Source organism: Hypanus sabinus, chromosome 8 (genome assembly GCF_030144855.1).
Source record: "Hypanus sabinus isolate sHypSab1 chromosome 8, sHypSab1.hap1, whole genome shotgun sequence".
Classification (NCBI taxonomy): Eukaryota; Metazoa; Chordata; class Chondrichthyes; order Myliobatiformes; family Dasyatidae; genus Hypanus; species Hypanus sabinus.
In genome coordinates this window covers 123,280,685-123,305,591 of record NC_082713.1, presented here as the reverse complement: position 1 = coordinate 123,305,591, position 24,907 = coordinate 123,280,685, and the positions used below count along the sequence as shown (strand labels likewise).

The window sequence follows — 24,907 nt, the reverse complement described above, 5'->3', positions numbered from 1 at the left end:
TAACCCATCTCCCTTCTCAGACTCCCACCCCCTCACAGCAATAACTTGTCTCTCCCCCCGCTGTGTCTCTCATTGCTCTCCCCCAAAATATCTCTCTCCATCTCTCCCCAATCACCTGTCTCTCCCTGCTCTCTGCAATTACTTCTCTCCCTGCTCCCCCTCATTCTGCAATCACCAATCTTTCTTTATCTCTCTCAAACTCTCCAAAACCCATGCAGTGATCAGCTTATCTCTCCAGCATCCTGCCAAGACCTGCCCTCCTGCCCTCCTCCCCTCTCTCCATTTCCCTGCAATGACCGGTGTCCTAGGTTGACTGGCAGGGTTCCCTTTGCCTAGCGAGCGCGTCACCGAGACTGCATGACGTCACCGGGCGGCGAGCCCTGACGTCACGTCCGGCCCCTGTGTCTGCGCTGTAAGATGGCGGCCGCCAGCCCCGACCCACCGACGCTGAACGGGCCGGAGGAGTTGATGGATCCGGCAGGGGACGAGGCGGAGACTCTCAGCGTCTCGGAGGAGGTGAGTGCCGGATGGCGGCGGTGTCCAAGGGGCGCGGCGCGTCGCCCGCGGCGGCTCCAATGGTTGCCAGGCCTCGGAGAGCGGCTGCACCCCCGGCACGGGTCGGGCGGGGAGCGGGGGCGGCGGATGTTGTTGGGTGGGGGGAAACCACCCCGCGGGCCGCCCGCTGCCCGAAGCTGTCACTCTGCGGCTGCGGGGCAGCGACCAGATTCCCGGTCCCGGCATCAACTCCGGCAGCGGGACTTTCAAACTCGGAGACATCAGACGGCAGGTTGTCCTGGAGACGAGGAGGCAGCAAAGGGTGTTGCGTGGGGCGAGGTGTGCACTTCGTCCGTGGAAACACCACAACTTTACGGCTTTCTTGAGGTGTCGAGCGGTTACAGCTGTGTGTATGGAACTCGGGGGGGGGGGCGGGAGGGGGTGGTACAGACCTGTCACGGTCTACAAATACTGGTCTTTAGTGCTAGGGGCACGCTTATACCACAATATCGGGTAATATAACACTGATACGGTGCTGATGCATGAGATCTGCCAAGGTGAAAAGCAGGACGCTATATATTTTCATTATATTCGTTACAGCATTTTATGAATGTAACAGACACAGATGAGGTGGGGGGCTTTACATGTCCGCGACTGTCACATGCAATACTTTACTACCGGTTACAGATACATTGCTGTATAACTTTGGACTTCAGTAGTGTTGCTCTAACAGAGGAAAGTACTGGGCTATTACTTTAAATCTGGAATGTTGCACCACTGGATACAGCTCTGTGCAACGTTGGAGTACAATCCTGGGTCATCCAACACTCATTAGAACAGTGGGGTCCATTACTGACAGATATGGTTGAGAAACTTTAAGATGTGTGGAAATGTTACTGTTTAACCCTGCAGTTTAGGATTAGTTGGTGGAGCACAGGATTGGGAACTTGTGCTGTTGGGCAGTGGTCAAAATAACAAAAAGTGTAGGTCTGTTTTTGAATGTGAGACTTGGTACTGGTTGTGGGATTATGGTACTAGTAGATATTTGTGTATATTGTTAATGTAGGGAATATTTTATAAAAGTTCATTATATACTGGATCAGTATTTGGAGGTACAGATTATTTGCTCTATATGAATGGGGTACAGTATTGCCATTGTAGGTATGGACTTGTCAATACCATGGGATAAGAAAATGGCAGAAATGCTAGCAGGTCAAAATGTATGGAACATTGCTTCAGATTTACAGTTTTTCAGAATGTGCTGAGATTACAACACTGGGACATGGTGTGCAGGTATGCTACAGCTGGTACTGGAAATGGAACCAGTCATGTGGAACAAATGAGATTTGGATACCCCTCAGTACTGCTTACCACTGGTCCTCACCTTCCATCCCACCAGCCTCCACATTTTCAACAGATCATTCTTTACAATTGCTCCCACCTTCAAAGAGATTCCATCACCAGATACATTGTCCCTTCTCTTCCCTTTTCAGCTTTTTTCAGGGGCTGTTATGTTTATGATTCTCTGGCTCACTTGATTCCAGCCACCTACCCCTTTATAGCACTTTCCATTACAAACACAGGAGATGCAACCCTTGTTGTATAATTCCTGACCTGAACAGTCTTTCTTGGGGAACCAATGGTTCCTTTGCACTTCCAATTTAGTGTACTGCAATTGATGTTCACTGTATGGTCTCCTCTACATTAAAGACGCCAAATGCACAGCGAGTAACAACTTTGTGGAGCTCCTGTATTGTCTGCAGGGGTGACCCTGAACTTTCTCTTGTCTGCTACTTTGATTATTTGTCCTACTCTCACCTCCTTTGCCATTGCTGTAAGCTCCAATGCAAGCTTGAGGAGTCACATTTCATCTGTCGAGTACAGTGCAACCTTCTGCATGTGAGATTGAACTTCAGGTAACTTGTTTGACTGCATAAGTCATCACCTGTGATATTGGCTCAGCTTTTTGTGTTTTTTAAAATTATTTTTTCTTTTTCTGGCTCTGTGACTAGAGAATATGCCCTGCCTGACCTGATAGCCATGTCTTTCTAGTCTGTTTTCCAAGTCCTACATTCTTCTGTGCAAGTTCTAATTTTTTAGGGCTCCAATGCACTTATTGACAGATAACCTCACTTACAGTTTTACCCCACACATGGTTTTACCCATTCAGAGACATCCTCATCCTCCTACCCTCTCGCTGTAGCTCTGTTTTTCTCCTTTCTAATTCTGACAAAAGGTCTTCCACCTAAAATGTTCTTTCTTTTCCAAAAGATGTCCCCTGATGTTTTGAGTATTTCCAGCTGTTTGGTTTTTATTACAGTATACCACTTTATTGTCGTGGAGGTGTTACATCCATCATTCAGTCAGCCTCATATTTAGTACTTGATGTGATGCTATTGGTGGACTAATATGTATAATATCAGTCCATATATTTACTTGTGTGGTTATATGATAGTCTGGATATATTTCTCTAACAAGATGATTGTATGTACTATATGTTATGGTCACCTTGTTGATGGATGGGTACAGGTGCACCTTAAGTACTTTTCTGACTTGTTGCAGTATCACAGTACGGTATAGGTGGAAGCATCGTTTAATATTTGCATATATTTTCTGCTCTCACCCTAAACTGGAAAGCTTTCCAACTTTTCTCCTGACTGCACAAGGTAAGTTTCTTGATTTTGTCCTTTCCTTCCTTATGGAAACGGGGTGTTGACTGTTATCATCTTAAGCCCAATGATCACCACACAGTCTGTATTTCCTGAGACCCTACTTCCTGTAAGGGATTCATTCCACGTTCCTAGTTTTAACGTATTTGAAACACCATTTCTGATGGGCTGTTGTGGTTCTGATCTCTCACACTTGTCCGCCCATTTCCATCATTTTAAAATTTATGACTTCTCCTTTTCAGATCCATGGAAGGACTTCCTTTATTCTTGCTCCTTATTACACTATATTTATCCTCCAACATGATGCTGTTATCAAATGCATTACTTCAGCGTTTGTAAGGAAAAATCCTCTCTGCATTATCCTGGTCTATTCTCCCATCATGCTTCTCTTTCCAGTTGTACGTGCCTATACAGTCCCAGGTAATGCCACACCTGTCCCTTTACCACTTCCTTTTCTGTTGCCCAGAGCCTTTAGCTCGCTTTGTTGGTGAAGCAGTGGTTGAAATATACCTTTTGTTGCTCGTGATGCTTGGCAGACCGAGCAAAGATTATGTAATTGCCGATGTTCAATTTCAGCTATGACCATGAGTTTCTGGTAGCCTGTCAGTTTTGTGTTGATTTTCTCCGATCTCATTGTTGTCGACTACTTGCATTGATCTGTCCAAGCTCGGGAGTACCTGGTCTTGCACAAGACTGAACATTGAGTTCAACAACTTGATATAAACCTGCTGGTCCTAATGGCATCATAACCAGCAACAGCTGTTGGTTGTGATGTTGTTGTTGCCATTTATACTTTAAACACATTATTTCTTTACCATGTTGTTTTCTTGTGAACCCTAGTCCATTTTTATTTTCTGACCTTTGCCTTCCAATTTTCAGGTAGAGATTTTCTCCTCCTCCTCTTTCTGTTTATAACCTGTTATCTACTGATGACAAAATCATCAACTTTATTTTTGTCTACACCGAGCTGTTGAAGGTATTTCACATTTCTAGCATTTTCTGTTTTTATTTCAGATGCTGAGCGATAGTCTGTTACTTTGTACCATCAAGTACTGATTCTTGCTGGCTAAACCACTCTGAGCTACAGCTCTGCCATAGTATTGTGTTGAGATGCAGAACCAAGTAGTTTTGCATGAAATTTGGGTACAAGTATGTCAGTCTATAACAAGTATGACAATACTATACAGATAGATATTGTTTACTGTAACATTGGATATGAAACTCAACTCCATTTTGAAGTGATAGATATAATGCTTGAAGATGTGGTTGAATGATTGTGGAGTTGGTTCTAGTGGATATCTTGATACTAAAAGGGCACGTGGGGTAGAACAGCATTTGGGACATTAATCTGTCACTGTAGAATAGTATGGCATAGGCAAGACCCTTTGGTCCACGATGTTCAGCAGGACTAATTAATCTAGTAATTAAATGCCTACCTAAATTTATCCCTTCTGTCTACACAGTGTCCATATTGCTCTATTCACTGCAGATTAATATATCTATTTAAGAGCTTTTTTAAAAACCTCTATCACATTTGCCTCTATTGCTACACCTGGTTCACTTATGTAGAGTTCACACTGGGAGCACTGGATACAGTAGATAACCTCGACAGACTTTGGGTGAAATGTCGTCTCACCTGGAGGGACTTATCAGAGTCCTGAATGTTGAGGGAGGCACTTGTCCCTCTTTTTTTTAATGTACAAGCACAAGATTCTTAAAGCTCCCTTTCCCACATCCTTGAGCTTCTCAGTACCCCCCCCCCCTCTACTTTTGAGCTGTCATGGAGAAACGGTTCCCAAGAGTCAATGGGTATATTGCATTTCTTCAAAGAAGCTTTGAGGAAATACTCAACTAATTTTCTTTGTTCATCTGGTAATCTCCTCCCACAACAGAACTCAGTAGAGTTCTGTTTCAGGTTGTGAGTGATCTGGTCTGCCCATTGTAGCTGGCTGAAAGTAACGATGGCCACAGTTACTTAAATATACCCAATGACTTGGCCTCTCTATGGTATCAGATTCCACAGATTCACAACCATCTGCCTGAAGAAATTCCTCAGTTTAAAAGGGACGTCCCTTTATTCTGATGTTGTTCCTTTGGGGTCTAGACTCTTCTGCTAATTTGTCCACTCCATCCAGCCTTTCAGTATATGTGGGGGGGGGGGTGTTCAATAAGATTCCCCTCCATCCTTCTGAGTAAAGGCACATTGATGCCAAAAAACCTCTTGTATGGTAAGCCTTATTCCTGGGTTTATTATTTTGAATATCTTCTGGACCTTCACATCCATCTTTGCTCAAAATTGCTCATAATATTCCAAATGTAGTCTGACCAAAGCCTTGTAAAGCCTCAGCAGTGCATCCTTGTCTTTTTGTTCTGGAATAGTAACATTGCATATGCCTTCTTTTACTCAAGACTTCACCTAGCAAAGGCTATGCTGGGGTATTGAAGGTGATGGTAGATTTCATTGTTGGTATACAGTGCTGATGCTTACATCAATTTATTTGCTCTCAACTCTTTCTGGATATGGCAAGGTTAAAGTTTCCTGATCCCTGTGTTCCAGTCACCAGCTTTCATGTTGAATAGCTTATCCTTTGCAACACCGCTGCCCTCAACATGATTCCATAACAGATTTATCTTTCACTTCCTTCCCCTTTTGATATTCCAAAGAAACTTCTCCCTTTGCAACTTCCTGGACCACTTGTTCATCTGTACCAAACAGTCCCTGTCTCAAGGTACATTCTGCAACAGAACAGTGGGCCTCTTATCTCTTTCCTTCTCACCATCCAGTGATCTAGTCAGACTGTCCAGGTGAAGCGGTGATTCAGTTGCAAGTTTTCTGAACTGGTGTACTGCATTGCTCTTAGCAACATACCCTCATCTGCCTTGGAGAAATCAAGTGCAGATTGTGTAATTGCTTTGCAGAGGACTTGCATACATTTAGTGGGGATGACCCTGAGCTTCCTGTGCTTGACAGTTTAATTCTCCATCCCACTCCCCCTCTGACCTATCAATCTGTAGCTTCCTGAACTTTGAAAATAAGTCCTAACACAAGCTTGAAGAACAGCACCTTGTCTTCCATCTGGGGTTGTTGCAGATTATTAAACTTGTACAACTTAAGGTAAGATGCTTTCTGTAGGTGTACCAGAACTGGTCAGTTTATTTGTGATATTGACTCAGTTTCATCAACCACGGTCAAGTCAGGAAGCAACACCACACACCATCCTGACTTGGAAATTAATCACAGTTCCTTACAGTAACTGGGTCAGACTCCTGGAGTTCCCTTCCTAACTTCACTGTGGGTGTGCCCCCACCTCAAGGGCTGCAGTGAGAGAAGGCAGTGCAGCAGTTAGTGCAGTTACCTTACAGCAATCACCAATTAGAGTTCGATTCCTGTCGCTGTCTGTAAGGAGTACATATATTCTCGACCATGTGCGTTTCCTCCAGGTGTTCCAATTTCCTTCCACATTTCACACGTTTGGGTTAGGGTTCGTGAGTTGTGGGCATACTACGTTGGCACTGGAAGCACGGTGGTATTGCGGACTGTCCGAAGCACAATCCTCATCGATTTGATTCAATGTAAACAATGCATTTCACTGTATGTTTTGATGTTTCAATGCACATCTGCCAAATAAAACTAATTTTAAAAAATTCTTAGAACTGAAAATCAAAAAAATTGCAGCTGGTGAAATTTGAAATTAAAATAGAAATTGTTCACGAAGTATACAGCATCTGTGGAAAGGAAAACAGTCAACAGTGAAATTATTTTGTTCAAGCATGCATTTTATTCATCAGAAGGCAGAATCTTGTATAGCTGGTGTGCACAACAACTACAAGATTCTTGTACCAAGATATCAGTATACCTTTCCATTCATTCTCCATTTGTTCTTCCACTTGTCCCATCCTCCATTGACTATTCCTTCCACTACTCCACTGCCTGTCCACTTCCATCTTTCTCTGCCCACCTGTTCTTCCTCCTCTTCCTTGCTAGTCCAGCCCTCCCTCCATCGCCCTGACCTGCTAGCTGCTGCCCTCATCTGTTCCTTCCCCTGTGACTCTCCACCCTCTGTCCCCTTTCCTGGTCAGCAACCAGCCAACTTGAATGACTGACCAGCCAGTCTCCACCAGCAATAAAAAAGTGAAGAAGAACAGTTAAGCTGCTTCTGTGGCTGCTATTTCAGGTTAGGCTCCTGCATCGTGATTGTGAATTGTAAAGGGAAGATGGACGGTATAAAGTGGTGAGAGAGACAGGTGAGAAGGAGGCTGGTTGGTGATAGGTGGAACCAGATGAGGGAGTGATGATGGGTAGGTGGAATCGGGTGGGGAAAGAGGATAGGATAATTGAATTAAAGCAGAAAGAATCCTGGTAGGTAGGTATACAAGTGGGAAGGGCAACAACTCTTGGTAATGAGAGGGTGTGAGACGAAAAGGATAAACTGAGAACTCGGATGGATTAATGTGAGTGGGAAATGGTGGATGGGCAGCCTCCTCTGCTTGCCCACCCCTTTGCCTCCCTACCCATTTTCACTGATTTGCACAAAATCATTCTTTATGCTGTTTGTTTTTGCCCCAGAACCCACTGACTTTTACTAAATAAACCACGTCGACAGCCAAACCCCATTATCCAATTTTATACATATTGTACGTGTCGTATCCTAGCTGCCTGTTCATACCTGGTGGATCCTTTGCATTTTCTTCATCTTTAGAATAGTTTATCAGATATCATAGTTCATCACATAGTATTGTCTGTGTGACTAGAAATTACTATGGTTCTGTTTGTTAGCAATCTGTGACCAGTATGCACCACCTGACTTTTGGAACCTCTTTCTTGTTTATGACCAAACTGACATTGTTTTTTATTATACCAGTGCTCTTTTATGATGTTTGTGTCTATGACTGGGTTATCATTACTCCATCTCTACTCATTTTCCATGGATGATCAGATCATCGTTCTATTAACTCTTCATTAACCTAACTACCTAATATCAAAGATTTCATCAAAGTAATTCAAAGTTTAAAGTAAATCTATTATCTAAGTATGTATATGTCACCATGTACTGCCCTGAGATTAATTTTCTTGCAGGCATATACGGTAGAACAAGGAAATACAACAGAATCAATGAAACATTACTCACAAAGACTGACAAATGGCCATTGTGAAAAGAAGACAAACTGTGCAAATATTTAAAAAAAAGTAAATAATACAGAAAACAATATTTGTAGAGTCCTTGGAAGTGAGTCCTTAGATTGTGAAATCAGTTCAGTGTTAGGTGAGTGAAGTTATCCATGCTGGTTCAGGAGCCTGATGGTTGTTTGATAATTGTCTCTCAACCTGATCACTTGGGACCTAAGGCTCCTGTACCTCCTGGATGGCAGTGGCAAGAAGAGAATGTGGCCTGGATGGGAGGGATCCTTGATGGATCGTGCTTTGTTATGACAGAGCTACTTATAGATGTGCTCTGTGGTGGGGAGGACTTTTCCTGTGATACACAACTTTTTTCTAAGCTTTTCCTTCCTTGGGCATTGGTGTTTTCGTACAGGCCATGATGCAACCAGTCACTGTGTATCTATAGAAGTTGTAAGTTTTAGATGACATGTCAAATCTCTGCACCCATTTCTAAGAAAGTAGGGGCAATGTCATGCTCATTTTGCGTAGACTCCATCTTCCACATGCCTGCTTTCAATGTTAATTACTCCTTTCATTGATTCAAATCCTGGATTTTTTGTTGCCTGTATTATTCTAGCTTGTATTAATCTTCTGATGCAACCAGAGCAGTGACCTCGATCCATATAATGATCAGTGTGATCTGGAACTTAGTTTGAAATAACCCTTCCTACAGGTGTAGTTCTTTTATTAATGACATCCCACCATTCATATTCTCCCAATGCAACTGCGCACAAAGTGCTGGAGGAACTTAGCAGGTTAGGCAGCATCTATTGAGGGGAATAAACAGTCGATGTTTCAGGCTAAGACCCTACTTCAGGAATCAGAGCATTGAGATACTCTCCCATTGCCAATCTCCCTTTTAAGATTATTTCTACTTCATTTTGTTTCTAGGAGATTTGGATTCTTTTGGTTCAGATTTAGATACTGCAATGAATCTGATTTATGATCAGCTTGTATCTGGCTTTTGTTTTTCTATTTTGGATAGCAACAAAATCAGGATATAGTCTTGGTGCAGGAAATGGCACCAAGGTAAAAGATCAGCATGATTTTATTGAATGATTTGCAAGGAGCTGAAGTCTTTTTCTTAAGTTGCTTCTCAAAACTTGCTTTCCCATCTGTCTTTGTATTGCTAGTATGCCTGACCACAATACACGCAGTCCCTTAACTTGAGTGACAAATATACATTCAGTGGCCACTTTATTGGGTACAGGAGAGGAACCAGGTGTGGTCTTCTGCTGCCCATCCATTTCAAGGTTCTACGTGTTGTGTGTTTAGATAAGTATACTGTTGTAACACAGTTATTTGAGTTACTGTCGTCTACCTGTCAGCTTGAGCCAGTCTGGTCATTCTCCTCTGGCCTCCCATTAACAGAGCATTTTTGTCCACAGAACTGTACTCATTTGATGTTTTTTGTTTCTCACACCATTCTATGTAAACTCTAGAGACAGTTGTAAGTGAAAATTCCAGGACATCAGCAGTCTCTGAGATATTCAACCACCTTGTCTGGCACCTGAAGTCATTCAAAGTCACTTAGATCAAATTTCTTTCTCCATGCTGATCTTTGGTCTGAACAACAACTGAACCACTTGATGATGACTGAATGCTTTAGTGCATTGAGTTGGTGCCATATGATTGGCTGATTAGATATTTGCATTAATGATCAAGTCTGCCAAATAGTCACTGATTGTATGTTGCATATGGTTGAGTCTAAGCACAGTCCATAGAGTGGAGGCTGGTTTTCATGATTTTTTGTTCCTGTGGTAGCCGAGGAATTATATCGTAACCCAAGAACTTCTCATCAAGATGATTTTGATGTCCAGTGCAGAAGGGATGGAAAATGAAACACTATAATATGAAAAGGGGGAGAAATGGAGAAGTTGAAAGTGCCGGGATGGCAGGACTGTCATATGTTGAAAGATTGGAGCGACTGGGCTTGTATACACTGGAATTCAGAAGGAGAGGGGATCTGATTGAAACATATAAGATTATTAAGGGATTGGATATGCTAGAGGCAGGAAACATGTTCCCGATGTTGGGGGAGTCCAGAACCAGAGGCCACAGTTTAAGAATAAGTGGTAGGCCATTTAGAACAGAGTTGAGGAAAAACTTTTTCACCCAGAGAATTGTGGATCTGTGGAATGCTCTGCCTCAGAAGGCAGTGGAGGCCAATTCTCTAGCTCTTAAAGATAGCAGAGTCAAGGGATATGGGGAGAAGGCAGGAATGGGGTACTGATTGTGGATGATCAGCAATGATCACATTGAATGGCAGTGCAGGCTCGAAGGGCCAAATGGCCTACTCCTGCACCTATTGTCTACTGAATGTATGTTTATCTTTCTGTATTATCTTGTTTAATCAGGATTGGTCTGCACCTGGCAAAAGAGATTTATTATGTCAACAGAGAAACAACGAAGGAACTGCACTTTCTGCCCTTTGTAATTCTTCAAGAAAAGTTGTTTTCTTTTTGATCTGGTCTGAAGTCTTTCCCTTTTTGGTTTGATTTTAAAGGTGACCATTCTAGAATCCTGTCCATTCTGTAAAGTCCAGACTTCCCTTGAGAGAGAGTAGCTTTGTTTCATTCATTTGGTAATTAATATGCTACATTACACTGGAATCAAGAACATGATCACAGTATATCATGGTCAGAGAGGTTACACCATAGAAAGGAGACCAAGTCCATGAGAAATTGCAGAGCTGTGGACATAACTCAGTCTATCATGGAAAACAGCCACCCGCCCATGAATTCTGTCTATACTTCTTGCTGCCTTGGATAAGCAGTCAACATAATCAAAGACCCCTCCCAATCCAAACAACACACGCAAAATGCTGGTGGAACACAGCAGGCCAGGCAACATCTGTAAGGAGAAGCACTGCCGACGTTTCGGGCTACCCAGCCGGTATATGAGGTGTTGTTCCTCCAACCTGTGTTTGGATTCATTTTGACAGTAGAGGAGGCCATGGATAGACATATCAGAATGGGAATGGGACATGGAATTAAAATGTGTGGCCACTGGGAGATCCTGCTTTCGCTGGCGGATTGAGTGTAGGTGTTCAGCGAAACGGTCTCCCAGTCTGCGTCGGGTCTCACCAATATATAAAAGGCCACACCGGGAGCACCGGACGCAGTATACCACACCAGCCGACTCACAGGTGAAGTGTCGCCTCACCTGGAAGGACTGTCTGGGGCCCTGAATTGTGGTGAGGGAGGAAGTGTAAGGGCAGATGTAGCACTTGTTCCGCTTACAAGGATAAGTGCCAGGAGGGAGATCAGTGGGAAGGGATGGGGGCGACGAGTGGACAAGGGAGTCGCGTAGGGAGCGATCCCTGCGGAAAGCAGAAAGGGGGGGAGGGAAAGGTGTGCTTGGTAGTGGGATCCCATTGGAGGTGGCGGAAGTTACGAAGAATTATACATTGCACCTGGAGGCTGGTGGGGTGGTAGGTGAGGACAAAGGGAATTCTATCCCGAGTGGGGTGGCGGGTGGATGGGGTGAGGGCAGATGTGTGGGAAATGGGAGAGATGCGTTTGAGAGCAGAGTTGATGGTGGAAGAAGGAAAGCCCCTTTGTTTATAGTAGATATCAGTAGATAAGCCATCTCCAGAGATGGAGACAGAAAGATCAAGAAAGGGGAGGGAGGTGTCGGAAATGGACCAGGTAAATTTGAGGGCATGGTGAAAGTTGATGGCAAAGTTAATGAAGTCAACGAGCTCAGCATGTGTGCAGGAGGCAGCGCCAATGCGGTTGTCAATGTAGCAAAGGAAAAGAGGGGGATGGATACCCATATAGACTCGGAACATGGACTGTTCCACAAAGCCAGCAAAAAGGCAGGCATAACTGGGACCCATACGGGTGCCCATGGCTACACCCTTGGTTTGGAGAAAGTGGGAGGAGCCAAAGGAGAATCCCTCCCAATCCAGACATTTTTTTCCTTCCCTCTTCCATTGAGCAGAAGATACAAAAGCTTGAAAGCACATACCACTAGATGTAGGGACAACTCTGTCCTGCTTTTGTAAGGCTGTTAAGTGGACCTTTCGTATGTTAAAGATAAACTTTTGTTCTCGATGTACCCTGTACTTGCACTTGCTTGTCCAACTGCAGTGCATTTTCTCTGTAACTGTAACAGTATTCTGCATTGTTTTTGCTTTTCCCTTGTCTTGCTATAGAATAATTGTGTTTTGAAGTGATCTATAAGGATATCTTGCAACTAAGTTGGCAATAATAAACCAATAACCTTTGGCTCATTGTCCTTGCTGATGAGCAAGCATCCGTTTTTACACCAAATGTTATCGTCACCAATTTTAACCTCCCTACATTCACATCAACACTCCCTACACCCTACCACTTCCCACTCTATTCCTAAGGGCAATTCATGATGGACAATCGATTGAAATTGGGTGGCTGGAACTGTAAGGCAGCAGCTATATAAGCTACACACACAAAATGCTGGAGGAACTCCACAGTCAAGTCAGTGTCTGTGGAAAAGAGTAAGCAGTTGACATATTGAACCTAGACGAAACGTTGACTATTTACTCTTTTCCATAGATGCTGCCTGGCATGTTGTGTTCCTCCAGCATTTTGTGCATATTGCTTGGATTTCCAGCATCTGCAGTTTTTCTCTTGGTTGTATAAGCTGCCCCTCCCACTGTGCTGCTGCCATCAAGAAAAAGGTATGGGAGCCTCAGGACTCACTAAGGGTTTAGGAACGGTTATTACCCCTCAACCATCGGACTCTTGAACTGAAGAGGACAACTTTACTTAATTTCACTTGCCCCATCACTGAAATGTTACCACAACCTATGGACTCGCATTTCAAGGATTCTTTATCTCATATTCTCTATTTATATTTTTTTATTTTTATGTTCTTTTTGTATTTGCACAGTTTGTTGTCTTTTGAACACTGTATTAGTGTTAATTCTATTATGGCTATTGGATTTATTAAGTATACCCATAAGAAAATGAAACTCAGGGTTGTACCTGATCTCATAATTGTGCTTTGATAATAAATTTTCTTTGAACTTTTAAGAGGTTATTAAGCCCCTGGGTTAATTCCAGGATGTATCGATGTTTCTGAACGTGAATATTGATTTTGCCTGTTTCTGTAAATGCATTAGAAAACTCTAGAAATTTGAAATGATCAAAACTGGATTAATTTTGATTCTGCGGTGTAAGTAACATCAGGATGAGGGGCTGCGGTTAGAGGAAGCAGAGTAATCAACATTAATAAATTGTTAGTTCCCATGTGCTACCAGGTTTCTTTTAGATGCCCTATAGATGCATGATCTATGCACACTTCCCTCAAATGCCTTTGCTTCAGTATGAGTTGATAATCTTGATGACCCTGCTGTGCTACTGACCTGAAAGTTCATACCTTTGACTGTAACCCCTCATTTGTCAACCTTCCATGGTCTTTGGGCATTCCTTTGGAATGAAGGGTGACTGGTTTACTAAGGGTGGCCATTGCACACCAGCGGCTGCCAGGTCTTGACAGTGAAGCTTTGTTACAGTGACAAGCAGAGAACTAAGCTTTGCAACAATACTGTGATGCCCTCTGATTCTACACCCGTGCATATGGACACATGATTTTTCCCTCCTGGTTCCACTTCTCTCATCTCCCCTCTGTCCTCCCACTTCAGCTTCCTGACTCCCTCCTCCTCTATTGACTGTTCTTAACTCCTTCCTTCCTCCTTTCCCTCTTGGTTATCCCACTCTGGGGCCCCAGTGTTTCCCAGCTGTACTCAGTGAAAGATTAATCTTGTGTCAGTGATTTCTATTTAATGGAACAACATAGGAGTGCTGAAGATGAATCTTCAACATTTGTACTAATATTTAGCCAAAAGTATGAAGTAGACAGTGGATTTCCTCATCAAGGAAGCCAGTCTTCAGCCGCATGTTATGAAATGGGAATTTTGGATATAGGTTAGGGTATCTAGCAGCATCTCGGCTGTACTTTTGAGGATTTGCACTTAAGACCAGAGGTATCTTCAGTCAAGTTCTTCTAGACCAATTACAACACTAGCAGCTACCTGGAAAATTGCTTGGGTATTGCTTGGCCACAAAACGGAAAATAGCGCTTCAACTGGTAAATTGCCACAGAATTAGTCTAACCAGAATCAACAGCAAGGTGATGCAAGGTGTCGTTGAAGCGCTATCAAATAACCCTATCCAGTAACTTGTTCACCAGAATTTAAAAAGCAAACATGAGGAAATCTGCAGATGTTGGAAATTCTGGTGACACACACAAAATGCTGGTGGAACACAGCAGGCCAGGCAGCATCTATAGGGAGAAGCACTATCGACGTTTCGGGCCGAGGCCCTTCGTCAGGACTAACAGTGCTTCTCCCTATAGATGCTGCCTGGCCTGCTATGTTCCACCAGCATTTTGTGTGTGTCACCAGAATTTAGTTTGGATTTTGCAAAGAACATTTTGGCTTCACCTCGTTAGAGCCGTGGTTCTGGCATAGGTTAAGGAGCTGTATTTCAGAGTTGTGTGGCTGACCCCGTATTTGACATGGAGCTCTGGCAAAACAACTAAATGGGCGTCGGGGGAAGCATGCCACTGATTTCAAGCACTATACAGTTTCCTGACAGAGTAATTTCAATTTTTTTCAATGAACTTTCTTCCATCATGGTCAGAAATTGGGATGTTTGTTGATAACTGCACAGTATTCAGTTCTATGCATGACTCCTCGGAAATGAAGCCAAAGAGTTACCAGGTCAGTGGCTGGATATCCTGCTGCAAGTGACTCTCCTCCAGGTACTCCATACTCTTTCCATCATCTGCAAGGCATGATGGAATATTAAAACATAAAAATACAACTGCAGATGCTGTGGATCAAAGAATACGTACACAACGCTGGAAGAACTCAGCAGGTCAGGCAGCATCCATGAGAAAAGAGTAGCCAACTTTTCGGGCCATGAAGGGTCTCGGCCCGAAATGTTGGCGATGAAAGGTCTTGGCTCGAAATGTTGGCTACTCTTTTCTCACGGATGCTGTCTGACATGATGGAATATTGTTGATTTTCCTGGAAGGTGCTGTTTCAAAAACACTCAAAGTTCAGTTTTAGGAGTAATAATTTTGATTTGTATGAACAGTGTGCAAGATGAACTCTTCATTGGGTTTTTGTACAATGTGACAATCTTAAATCAATACATCTTACTCAGATTCATCACCAGCTTCTACATACCTATCAACCCAAACCATGTTTTTTCCCTTGGTTCACCACTCCTATCACCTCCTTGACCTGCTTCCATTTGCCTATTGTCCCTCATTTATCTGGTTCCACCCTTTGCATTCCATCCTCTCCCTTCCCTTCACCTGCTGGGCTCCATCTGCCATATTTTTCTGTTTTATGCTTCCACGTATCACCTACCAGTCTGTGACTCAGCATTTCCTCTCACTCCATGCAGGTCATCTCCCCCTGACACTCTCAGTCATGATGCAGGGTCTTGACCTGAAACACTGATTATTCCTTTGTCATCACAGAGGCTGTCTGACATGCTGAGTTCCTCCATCAGTTTATTTGTTGCTTTGTATTTTAACATCTGTTGTCTCTTGTGTCGCTGTCAGTAGATAGACAGTCAGACATACTTTATTGATCCCGAGGGAAATTGGGTTTCATTACAGCCGCATCAACCAAGAATAGTGTAGAAACATAGCAATATAAAACCATAAATAATTAAATAATAAGTTAATCATTCCAAGTAGAAATAAGTCCAGGACCAGCCTATTGGCTCAGGGTGTCTGACACTCCGAAGGAGGAGTTGTAAAGTTTAATGGCCACAGGCTGGAATGACTTCCTATGACGCTCAGTGTTACATCTCTGTGGAATGAGTCTCTGGCTGAATATACTCCTGTGCCTAAGTAGTACATTATGGAGTGGATGGGAGTTATTGTCCAAGATGGCATGCAACTTGGACAGCATCCTCTTTTCAGAAACCACCGTCAGAAAGTCCAGTTCCACCCCCACAACATCACTGGCCTTACGAATGAGATTGTTGATTCTGTTGGTGTCTGCTACTCTCAGCCTGCTGCCCCAGCACACAGCAGCAAACATGATAGCACTGGCCACCACAGCCTCGTAGAACATCCTCAGCATCGTTCGGCAGATGTTAAAGGACCTCAGTCTCCTCAGAAAATAGAGACGGCTCTGACCCTTCTTGTAGACAGCTTCAGTGATCTTTGATCAGTCCAGTTTATTGTCAATTCATATCCCCAGGTATTTGTAATCCTCCACCATGTCCACACTGACCCCTTGGATGGAAGCAGGGGTCCCCGGTGCCTTAGCCCTCCTCAGGTCCACCACCAGCTCCTTAGTCTTTTTCACATTAAGCTGCAGATGATTCTGCTCGCACCATGTGACGAAGTTTCCCACAGTAGCCCTGTACTCAGCCTCATCTCCCTTACTGATGCATCCAATTATGTCAGAGTCATCAGAAAACTTCTGAAGATGGCAAGACTCTGTGCAGTAGTTGAAATCGGAGGTGTCGATGGTGAAGAGAAAGGGAGACAGGACAGTCCCCTGTGGAGCCCCAGTGCTGCTGACCACGCTGTCTGATACACAATGCTGCAAGCGCATGTACTGTGGTCTGCCAGTCAGGTAATCAATAATCCATGACACCAGGGAAGCATCCACCTGCATCATTGTCAGCTTCTCACCCAGCAGAGCAGGGTGGGTGATGTTGAACGCACTGGAGAAGTCAAAAAACATGACCCTCACAATGCTCGCCGGTTTGTCCAGGTGGGCACGGTTCAGACACGGTTCAGCAGGTAGACGATGGCATCCTCAAGGCTGATAGGTGAACTGGAGGGGGTCTAAGTGTGGCCTAACCATAGGCCGGAGCTGCTCTAGAACAAGTCTCTCCAGGGTCTTCATGATGTGGGAGGTCAATGCCACCGGTCTGTGGTCATTGGAGCCACTGGGGTGCGGCATCTTCAGTACAGGAATGAGGCAGGATGTCTTCCACAGCACAGGAACCCTCTGGAGACTCAGGCTCAGGTTGAAGACATGGTGAAGTACTCCATATAGTCGGGAGGCACAGCACCCTGTGTAAATATTGGTAGATACAGAATCACTGTGAAGCACTGGTGAGGCAGTGCATTTCTATACATTACTGGGCTTTCTTCTTCTAACTTAGGCACTGAGGTACCAGTAAATGCACGATCTATTATTGGACTGGATATATAGAGTAACTGAGTCACTGTTGATGCTGGCACAGAGTGCTGGTGGAAACCTGTTAGGCTCTGTTCAATACTGTTGTGGTCTAATGGGTAGTGTCCTATCCCTGATATACAGGACTGATGGGTATGGTTTTTTCACCGTATAACAGTGCTTCATACTGGTGGATCCAGATCCATTTTTATGTCATAGTGTTACAGTACCGTTGATGAATAACACTGAGGTGCAGTGTAGTTAGTTGCCATCTTCCCATCATAGTTTGCCAGGACTGGTCCAGCAGTGCTGCAGATAGCTGCAGTTTCTTGTGTCTGTATTGGTTAGATATGATCATTTTGCAATCCAATTCTATTTTACAATCAAATGCATATGTATCCATCTGAATTACATCAGATAGATTTGTATTTGGACTGAGAAATTGCCAAAATTGTCAAGGCTTACATCAAGACTTTGTGTCTGTTTTCAATGATTGAGATGTTGAACAGGAGTTGTCCATTTACCCCTCAAATATGCTCCACTGTTCAGCTTGATCCAATCTGATCCACAAATCGGCTATTTACTCACCTTAGAGTTGTTCGGACAGTGTTGGCCCTTTGACAGCTGCTGGCAACTAGCCAAAATACTTCAAAGTCTAGTCTGATGTCTAAAGCCTTCTCTGTGGTCTGTTGGCAAAATGCCCCCAGGCGTTCCACAGGGAGATATTCTAAGCCTTTGTTTGAAGTTTAGCCGTTGTGATTGCTTGGATTCCAGGGTACATTGAATGTTGTGGTTATAATGGCAGAAGGCCAGATTGCTGTTGGGAGTCAGTGTGCACCACAAATATTGTGGGAAAGCAGATCTTAGCACTCCTAGTATACCACAATAACACATACTAAATAACTGTGATGCAATAAAACACAGACAAAGGTGGATACACCACAGGCAATGGCAGATATATTTATATAAACTAACGGAGCTTCAGAACCAGTTTTAATATCACTGACATATTGTATATCGTGAAATTTGTAGTGTTGCAGCAGCAGGACAGTGCAATACAAAAATATCATGAATTAAAATAAGAAACATGTATGTATAAATTTAATAAATAGTGCAAAAATAGTGTTACTGGGTTGGTTCATTGTCAGTTCAGAAAGCTGATGGCAGATGGGAGGAAGGTGTTCCTAAAACACGTCTTCAGGTTCCTGTACTTGCCCTCTGTTAGTAATAAGAAGAGAATATGTCCTGGGTGATGGATGTTTTTAATGATAGATGCCACCTTTTTGTGGCATTTCCTTTTGAAGGTGTTGATCATGCTGGGGAGGCTAGGGCCCATTTTGGAGCTGGCTGTGTCTACAACCCTTTGCGGCTTTTAAGAAGTGTTTTAACCTTCAAAAAGTTCTTAGCATATAAAACTTGGCAATGAGTAATTGGCCATTTAGCTGGAATTAAGTAGTGTAGGAAAGAAGGCTGAAGGAGTTGGAGTAAATGGGTCCTTCAATCCATCTAGTCCATGCCAAACGATTAATCTGCCTAGTCCCATCAACCTGCATATGGAACATAGCCCTCCATACCCCTCCCATCCATGTATCTATCCAAATGTCTTAAATGTTGAAATCAAACCCGCATCGACCACTTCTGCTGACTGCTCATACCACCCTTTCTTCACACTCTGAGTGACGAAGTTCCCCTTCAATATTTCACCTTCCACTCTTAACCCATGGCTTCTAGTTGTAGTCTCACCCAACCTCAGTGGAAGAAGCTTACTTGCATGTACCCTGTCTATATCCCTTTATAATTTTGTATACCTCTGTCAAATCTCCCCTCAGTCTTCCACGCTCTAAGGAATGAAGTTCTAACTTATTCAACCTTTACTTATAACTCAGGTCCTCAAGTTCTGGCAGCATCCTTGTAAATTTTCTCTGTACCCTTTCAATCTTATTGATATCTTTCCTGTACATTGGTGACCAAAACTGCATACAATAGTCCAAATTTAACCTCACCAACCTGTTGTACAATTTCAACATAATATTCCAACTTCAGTACTTTGATTTATGAAGGCCAATGTGCCAAAAGCTTCTTTACAATTCTATCTACCTTCCAATGAATTATGGATCTGTATTCCCAGATCCCTCTGTTCAACAGCACACCTCAATGACCTACTGCTCGCCAAGTCCTGCCCTGGTTTGTCTTAAAGTACAACACCTCACATTTATCTGCATTAAATTCTATCTGCTTATTTTCAGACCATTTTTCCAAATGGTCCAGATTCCACTATAAGCTTTGAAAGTTTCCTTCACTATCCACTACACCCCCAATCTTGGTGTCGTCTGCAAATTTTCTGATCCAGTTTACTACATTATCATCCAGATCATTGATATAGGTGACAAACAACAAAGGACCCAGGACTGATCTCTGCAGCACACCAGTACACAGGCCTCCAGTCAGGCCTGTATTCGCTGGTTTTAGAAGAATTAGGGGATCTCTTTGAACCCTATTGAAAGGCCTAGATTGAGTGGATGTGGAGAGGATGTTTCCTAGGACAAAAGGCACTGTTTCAGAATACAAAAATGAAGACTGATGAGGAATTTCTTGAGCCAGAGAGTGTTGAATAGGTAGAATTCCTTGCTACAGGCTGCTGTGGAGGCCCGAGTAATTGGATATATTTAAAGGTGAAGATCGTGGGTTCTTGATTAATAAGAAATTTGCATTCTTTATGTTATGCTACTGAATTTCCTGGAGGCACAGGTTAGGGGGAGAAGGCAGAAGAATGGGATTGAGATGGATAATAAATTAGTCATTATTGAATAACAAAGCAGACTCGATGGTCTGACTGGCCTAATTCTGCTCCTATGTCTTATGGTCTTGTGAACTGTTGCTGTGGGAATAAGAAAGGGAGTTGATATGGCCTGCAAGTGGGAGCTCAGGATGACTGCTGCAGGTAAAGCACTGGTACTCAGCCGACCAGTGCATAGTCTATGCTTGGTCTCACTGCTGGAGAGGGTGCACTGAGTGCAGTAGACCAAGTTGGAGGAGGTATTTATGAATCCTTCCCTCACTAGTAAGGTCTGTTTAGATGTCTTCATGACATAGGAAAGAAAAGCAAAGAGATCCTGAAAAGAGAATTTAGAGAGCTAGGCAGAATGTTGAGAAGCAGGGCCTCCCGAGGACTGGAAGATTACAAATTTCACTCCACTCTTTAAGAAAGGAGGAAGGCAGCAGAAAGGAAATTATAGACCAGTTAGCCTTACGTCAGTGGCTGGGAAGTTGTTAGAGAAAATTGTTAAGGATGAGGCGATGGAATACTTGGTGACACAGGACAAGATAGTACAAAGTCAGCATGGTTTCCTTCAGGGAAAATCCTGCCTGACAAACCTGTTGGAATTCTTTGAAGAGATTACAAGTAAGATAATAAAGGAGATGCAGTGGATGTTATCTGTTTAGACTTTCAGAAGGCCTTTGACAAGGTGCCACACGTGAGGCTGCTTAACAAGTTAAGAGCCCATGGTATTACAGTAAAGTTACTAACATGGTTAGACCATTGGCTGATTGGTAGGAGGCAGCAAGTGGGAATAAAACAATCCATTTCTGGTTGGCTGCCAGGTACTAGTGGTGTCCTGCAGGGGTCAGTGTTGGGACCACTTCTTTTTGTGCTGTATACAGTCGGCCCTCCTTATCCTCAGGTTCTGTATGTGTGGATTCAACCAACCACGGATCAGAAAAACCCGGAAGTTCTCTCTCCAGCACTTGTTGTTTGAGCATGTACAGACTTTTTTTCTTGTCATTATCCCCTAAACAATACAATATAACAACCATTTACATAGCATTTACATTTTATTAGGTATTATAAGTAATCTAGAGATGATTTAAAGTATACGGGAGGATGTGTATAGGTTACCGCGGATCGGGATTGGAAAAAAATGGAAGTTCTTTCTCCAGCACTTGTTGTTTGAGCACGTGCAGACTTTTTTTTTCTTGTCATTATTCCCTAAACAATACAGTATAACAACTATTTACATAACATTTACTTTGTATTAGGTATTATAAGTAAGTTGGAACAGGTACATCTGATATTATTTAGCATCAGTTAGTCAAACGTTTGTCTTAGTATATATTTTACCTTTCTATGGATATAAAACACTTAAGAAACGTATATATTTCAATAATTAAACCACTGCATTGCTTAGTAATAATTGTAGCTTTCATCGGGGCAGGGCCTCTCACATGCTCCATTATTCTCACTTTATCCTTTAAAATTTTTCTGTTCGTTGACTGACGGTAGCGTAACGCTTTTCCAATGACTGATGGCGTTTCACCTCTTTTCGATCGCTTTATATTTCCACTTTATTTTCAATCGTGATCGTTTTCCGTCAACAGAACAGAAACACTGCGGGTGACAGGTCCCGAGCTCCGCTGGGTCCTAAAGTCCACCGCACTGAGACAGGTTAAATAAGAGACTTGAGAATCTGCGTTTTTGGTATCCGTGGGGCGGGGGGGGGGGGGGGTGGGGGGGAGGTCCCGGAACCAATTCCCCGTGGATAAGGAGGGTCGACTGTATAAATGATTTACATGATGGAATAGATGGATTTGTTGCCAGGTTTGCAGATGGTACGAACATTGGTGGAGGGGAAAGTAGTGTTGAGGAAATAGGTAGGATGCAGGAGGACTTGGACGTAAGTGTCAAATGAAATACAATGCTGGAAAATGCATAGTCATGCACTTTGGTAGTAGAAATAAAAATGCAGACTATTTTCTTAAATGGGGAGTATATCCAAAAATCTGAGATACAAAGAAAATTGGGAGTCCTTGTACCCTCAAGGTTACCTTGCAGGTTGAGTTGTTGGTGAGGAAGGCAAATGCAAAGTTAGCATTAATTTCAGGAGGTCTAGAATACAAGAGCAAGGATGTGATGCTGAGGCTTTATAAGGCACTGGTGAGGCCTCACCTTGAGTATTGTGAACAGTTTTGGGCCCCTCATCTTAGAAAAGATGTGCTGGCATTGGATAGGGTCCAGAGGAGGTTCACAAGGATAATTCCAGGAATGAAAGGGTTATCATACAAGGAACGTTTGATGGCTCTGGGTCTGTACTCGCTGGAATTCAGAAGGATGAGGAGGGAATCTTATTGAAGTCTTTAAAATGTCGAAAGGCCTAGACAGGGTAGATGTGGAAAGGATGTTTTCCATGGTAGGAGAGTCTAGGACAAGAGGGCACAGCCTGAGGATAGAGGGGTGCCCTTTCAAAACAGATGCGGATAAATTTCTTTAGCCAAAGGGTGGTGAATTTGTTGCCACATGCAGCTGTGGAGGCCAGGTTGTAGTTTGTATTTAAGGCAGAGATTGATAGGTTCTTGACTGGACATGACATGAAAGGTTACAGGGAGAAGGCGGGGAACTGGAGTTGAGGGGGGGAAGAAAAAAGGATCAGCCATGAATGAATGGCGGAGCAGACTTGATGGACCAGATGACCTAATTCTGCTCCTATGTTTTATGGTCTTATCGATTATGGCGAGGGAGGTGGTGAAGAAACAAGTATTGCATTTCATGTCATTGCAAGGGAATGGGAAGTGAAGTTCCTGGAGCAGTTTAACACTGAAGGAAATAGTTATGGGCATAGGCTGAAAATGATGGGGTGGGGCAAATGAATATTTGCTCCCTGTGAGTCTTCTGTAAAGCAGCTCCCTAGGTTTAAATTAACTTGTTTTGTATATTCCCTTCCACAGGTCTGGAACATCAAGCAGATGATCAAACTAACTCAGGAGCACATTGAAGCCCTGTTGGACAAGTTTGGAGGGGATCATAACCCACCTTCAATCTACCTAGAGGTGAATGCAGTTAATTTGATAATTAACTTAGATCATTTCCTTTAGAGAATTTTCTGTACTCATAATCTGCAACTAATTGTTGACTATTTTTTGTGGAAAATAATGATAAAATTAGGAGACACATAGACTACTTTCAAGGACTCTACAATTCATGTTCTCAGAACTAAGCTTTTTTTTGTATTTGCACAGTTTGTTGAACTCTGGTTATTTGTCAGTCTTTTTGTGCAGTTTTTTTATTGGTTCTTTTGTATTTCTTTGTTCTACTTTGAATGCCTGCAAGACAATGATGTAGTACATGGTGACATATGCATACTTTGATAACTTACTTTGAAATTTGATAATGAATTTTCTTTGAACTTTGAAATCAGCCAGGATTTCATCTTGTGGGACATCCTAATGACTTGAAACAGTAATTACAATAGAGGTCTGTTAAGAAAATTGAAGTAAGGACTGCATGCGTACAATGTTATTTGTGGCCTTCGGGTGCCTCAAAGTACTTTATGGTCAATTACACCCTATCCTCGTTATACGCGTCTTCAGACAATGCAGATTTACAGTTATGCGAGGACCCTATTTCTACCAACGTCTCCTTATATGCGTACAAAACTCACATTTATGTGAGGAGCACTGCTTTCCCGCCAATACAAGTCACGTGCTCGCACCTCACAGTCTCACTGTTGGGATGAGAAGCACTGCTTTCCCGCCGATACAAGTCAGATGCGCGCTTCACAATCTCATTCTCGCCAGTCTCACATTGGTTTTGGCAAGGTATGGATGTGCGATCTTGCACTCTTTTGTTGGTTTTATCTACGGTGTAGTAATTTTGTGCTTGAAATATTTAATTATGCCTCCTAAGCATCTGATGTCATGTCCTGGGCCATCAGCCGAGCGGCAGAGAACCGCTTTAACACTTGAAAAAAAGTTCGAAATTATAAACAGCACGGTGTCAGGTGAAGGTAACACAGCTCTGGGATGCTACTGCAGGGAACAGAATCTTGCCTTTAAAGTTCTTTTATTGCTTGACAATGTGCCAGTCCATGCTAAACATTTGGACAGCATTCATCCTAACATAAAGTGCATTTCCTGCCGCCTAACACAACATCGTTGATTCAACCACTCGACCAAGGTGTGATCCACATTCAAGGCATTTTTTTTTATGACGAACTATCTCTCAGATGCTGCAAACAAGATGATTTTGAAAATCCCGGGAGTTTCTCAACGGTGAGGAAATGGTGGAAGTCGAAACACTTGGCACAAATGGCGATGGACACGGACTCAGGTTTAGAATGGAGTCAGAATTTCAGTCGTTCCCTGCCATCAGCCCTTCTTCCCTACAAGCAAATATATGCTGACAAACAAAATGCTGCCACTTTCTTCAAACTGGTGTCATCTCCTGTTGCCGGCAGTTCTAAGAGTTCTGTGAGTCTTTCACCCTTGCCGTGCTTGATGATCCTGACGACCCACAACCATCCACCTCATCCATGGAAAGCTGCCCAGCACCACAACCACCACTCATCTCCCGGAGCGAACACACCTGCCAGTGTTGGTGAGTACTGTACACCCTAGTATATTAACCTTCTATGATTTATTACATTGACTATTACCTTAAATTGA

At 43.2% G+C, this 24,907-nt stretch overlaps 1 protein-coding gene across 5 annotated transcripts in view; it reads left to right on the top strand.

The window, feature by feature from the left end:
• Window positions 1-388: 388 nt before the first annotated feature.
• braf (B-Raf proto-oncogene, serine/threonine kinase) overlaps window positions 389-24,907 on the top strand; it is a 118,374-nt gene continuing 93,855 nt past the window's right edge. For 4 of the 5 annotated variants that reach the window (XM_059977740.1, XM_059977739.1, XM_059977738.1 and 1 more), the window contains exons 1-2: window positions 389-516; window positions 23,192-23,293. In XM_059977740.1, coding sequence (XP_059833723.1) covers window positions 418-516; window positions 23,192-23,293 — 201 coding nt within the window. In that variant the 5' untranslated portion in view covers window positions 389-417. Of the gene's footprint in view, window positions 517-23,191; window positions 23,294-24,907 lie in introns of those variants that run through there. The other variant, XM_059977742.1, reaches the window with a different exon arrangement.